This window comes from Chrysochloris asiatica, unplaced genomic scaffold, assembly GCF_000296735.1.
Source record: "Chrysochloris asiatica unplaced genomic scaffold, ChrAsi1.0 scaffold00116, whole genome shotgun sequence".
Taxonomy (NCBI): domain Eukaryota; kingdom Metazoa; phylum Chordata; class Mammalia; order Afrosoricida; family Chrysochloridae; genus Chrysochloris; species Chrysochloris asiatica.
In genome coordinates this window covers 1,108,514-1,112,357 of record NW_006408634.1, presented here as the reverse complement: position 1 = coordinate 1,112,357, position 3,844 = coordinate 1,108,514, and the positions used below count along the sequence as shown (strand labels likewise).

Below are 3,844 nucleotides of genomic sequence, written 5' to 3'. Positions count from 1 at the left end.
GTTTTGACATGTATGTGTATTCATGGGCATGGTTTCACATAATGGTCTCAAGTCTGGTTACTATGCCAATTTTACCTATTTCTTCCTAGAATCGGTCAAGGGCCATCCTACAATAATTAAGCTATACCTCTGAGGAGAATAGACTTTGAATCCATTCAAATTGTTTGATAAAAGCTACCTCCCTAAACTCTACTCCTGACTCTAACGAGACCCCTTCCCAGCAAAGACGCCTAGTCCTGGAGAAGCTTCTATCTGTACAACATGCAACCTAGGCCAGGGCAGACTCTCTGGGGTCTTAGTTTACGTAACTATTTTGCAGTATGTCCAGCTGGGACTAGTGTGGATGGATTTCTCTGTGTGATTAACTAGGATCCAAGGAACTTTGTAAACTTATACTCTAGAACATCTACCAAAAAACTCCCAAAAAACTGCTCTTATTCTGGGAGTTCCTAAGTGGCACAGACCACTAAGTGTTTGGTGTGGCAATTCAAACCCATCTTGAGGTACCTCACGAAGCCTGGAAATCTACTTCTGAAAATCCCAAACATTTGCAGGCCCAGTGGAACACTTCTACTCTTGGGCTCTCCTCCATAATTTGGAATCAACTCAACAGCAATCAGCAGAGGTGGGAACGGTTGGCTTTTGCTACGTGTTGCCGCCCACCACTTACCACCTGGACACTATCAAAGTAATTTCTCATTTTTGTTGCCAACTCCACCACCCCAACACAAGCAAAGTCACGGTCATCCAAGAAAATGGCAAGACTTACTCCAACTCCTTTAACTGACTGGTTGGCATCAACAAGGACAAAACTAAGATCAATCCTCCATAATTCTGTAGGAAATTCACACTCACATCTAGGTGTTTTAGGGTTTGGCTTAACATAATAACTCGCCCAATAGAGAAGCAACAGACATCGGTGATACAACAGTAGAGTAACCTGCATGGGATCATAAATGTAGAGAAAGTATTAAGTCAACTACATTGTTTATTCACCCAAAGCCCAGCCCAGCCCCTCTCCTTATGAGAGATATAGATAGCTACTGTCCAAACAACTCTACACTCAAGGTGATCTCTTTTACTTCATCTTAATACTGCCTGTCACATCACATTTCATACTATACCTAGCGTAGTTGCTTAATTTTATTATTTTTATTGTTGCCTATTTTTATAGACATTATATAGGCCCCTCAATTTTGAGCCCATTGCTATGGGGCCCAGGTGCTGTATTTGGAACCTCTTGGTTGTTAGTCACCGTTGGGGTAACCATGAATCTGTAATTAATCATGTATGTCAGAGTACAACTGCTCCATAGTGTTTTTCAAGGCTGTGACCTTCTGGAAGTAGATCGCTACAAGTCTTTCTTCTGCAGTTCTTCTGGATGGGTTCAACTCAACCTTTAAGCTAGAGGTTGAGTGCTTTACCATTTGTACCACCTAGGGACTCCATAGACCATCTTTGTTATATTATTAAGTGCCGTCGAGTTTGTTTTGACTCATAGCGAGCCTATATAGGGCTTATGAAGTGGCTGGTGGGTTTGAACCACCGACCTTGCAGTCCAGTGCATTATCCTAGAGCACCACACCATGACTCCATAGATCCTTCTTAGGTACCATCATTCTATTCACATCCATAGTGTTGGTTAAGTGATGATCCCATTCTCTAGATTGGGAAATGGAAGCTGAGAAAGCTAAATACATTTTGTCGACATCATGCTACAAATTTAGTTGTCACTCTGGAATTTGACCCCAAACCCAATTCCAGACACCATGCCTTCAGACGCTCTGCTTGCTGTACTTCCCATCCCATGATCTTCTCTCTTGACCCTATGACTAAGATGCTTAAACCGGTGTCTTAAGTGTCTATGTGGTGGGTTTGCCCACTTCAACTTACACCAGAGACTCAAGCGTACAGTTTGGGTGGAGCAAAGCATCACACAGGATATCCACCTCATGGACACTCAGTGTATTGTTGGATAAGGTCAGCCGTTTTAGCTTCTGACAGCTGAAGAGCGAGGAGACTTTTTCAAACCCTAGAGTTCTCAGATCACATTTCATCAAACTGTAAGAGAAAGCCAGACAGATAAAGTAGGGTTAGCCAGTTCTACAAACCATCTTCTTTTACTTTCAAAAAAGAACAGTTACTGTTGAAAATATACACAGACCATACACTCTCCCAACAATTTCTACATGTATGTTTCAGTATATTCAAGTTGTGCAAACATTTTCTCCTTTCCCAAAATATTCAACCACTGACAAACTCACTGTCCAGTTTCCTACCTAATCTTTCCAGGTACAACTGTCAATTTTATCCCATTCAGATAGTGCTTTAAAAATCATAGTGCATGTAGGGGATTGTAACCATGGCAATGAAATGAAATACGATAAGACCGCATCAGCTTTACGTTCATCCTTATGTCAACTATTACTCAATTCACAATAAAATCTTATATGTATGTATATAAAGATCATAATGTGCAAGGCGGGTGTTCTTTACTAATAAAGTTAAACTATTGTTTGGTCAAACCATTCTTTTAAATAAAAATCAGTTCCAACCAAGTTGATACCTCAAATGCAAATATATACTTTGAAAAATATTTCCCTAAACACTAAAACCAAACCAGTTGCTGATTCCAATTTGTGGCACCACTCATGTGTGCAGAGGAGAACAGCTCCTAAGATTTAGAAAGCTGTCACTGTCTGGTCACAATGGCCAGGCCTGTCTTTCAAGGTTCCTCAGGACGGGTTAGAGCTACCCATAGTTCACCTGGCAGACGAGGGTGACTTTATGCACTACTATGGGACTCCTTGACAAGGCAGAGCTGCACTGACCAATATGGAAGCCACCAGCCGCACTTGCCTATTGGGCACTTGAAATAGTGACGGCATGCCAAAGCACTTAATTTAATTTCGTTTCCTTTTCACCGACTCAAATTCAAGCTTTAAAATGGACTTGACTCAGTTATTGAAAAATAAGCACTTTTTGAACAATTGGATTTAGAACCTGACTTTCAATTATAAAATCCATGAAATCAAAATATAGATCAAGTATTTCTGAAGGTAAGTTAACATGTGAATGGAGATGTTCTGTAAGTATAAATTATACACTGTCTCTTGAAGACTTCACACACACACACACACACACACACACACACACACACACACAGGAAGATAAAATCTCCATTGAAAACAGTCGATTACTCTTGAATGAACTCCCAGCTCATGGCAGCCTCATGTTCCAGAGTAGAGCTGCACACCACAGGGTTCTCTATGACTGTTTTTTTCAAAAGCAGATCACCAGGCCTTTCTCAGAAGGTGCCTCAGCATGGACTCGAACCTCCAACCCTTTGGTTTTTATCAGCCAACCACATCAGTCATTTTTATGACCCAAGGGGACTTCTAAAATTTCATCCATAGTTTTGAAATATTATATATAGATGTAACTTGGCTGTATTGAGTTACATACAATGTATGAAAATTTATTTCACCCATTTCCTTTTTTTTTTTTTTTTTTTTAAGGGGCAAGTTTTAAATTATCTTCCTTTCTCACATATGAAGGGAGGGGCTTCTAAAAGTCCATTTAAAAAAAGTGGGGGATTAAAATATAATAGACATCCAATTCACAATAAAAGTTTTTCAAAAATTAAAGGGGAAAAAAGATTTCTTTTTAAAAACCTCACAATCTCTATCTTCTACTTTATTATCTAGATGTTTAAATGTAGAATTTTTAAATTTCCTATAATAACATGGATCCTGAATTATACACTAATACAGTTTGGTGTATTCTCATTTGTTTCATATAAATATTAAACTTTGCCAATTTAAGAAAAGAAAAAAAAGGTTTT

The 3,844-nt window shown here is 39.2% G+C and overlaps 1 protein-coding gene across 1 annotated transcript in view; it reads right to left on the bottom strand.

The window, feature by feature from the left end:
- Positions 1–765: 765 nt before the first annotated feature.
- NLRP11 (NLR family, pyrin domain containing 11) overlaps positions 766–3,844 on the bottom strand; it is a 12,903-nt gene continuing 9,824 nt past the window's right edge. The window contains exon 3 of the mRNA XM_006868281.1: positions 766–940. Within this exon, the coding sequence (XP_006868343.1) occupies positions 766–940 (175 nt within the window). The remainder of the gene's footprint in view (positions 941–3,844) is intronic.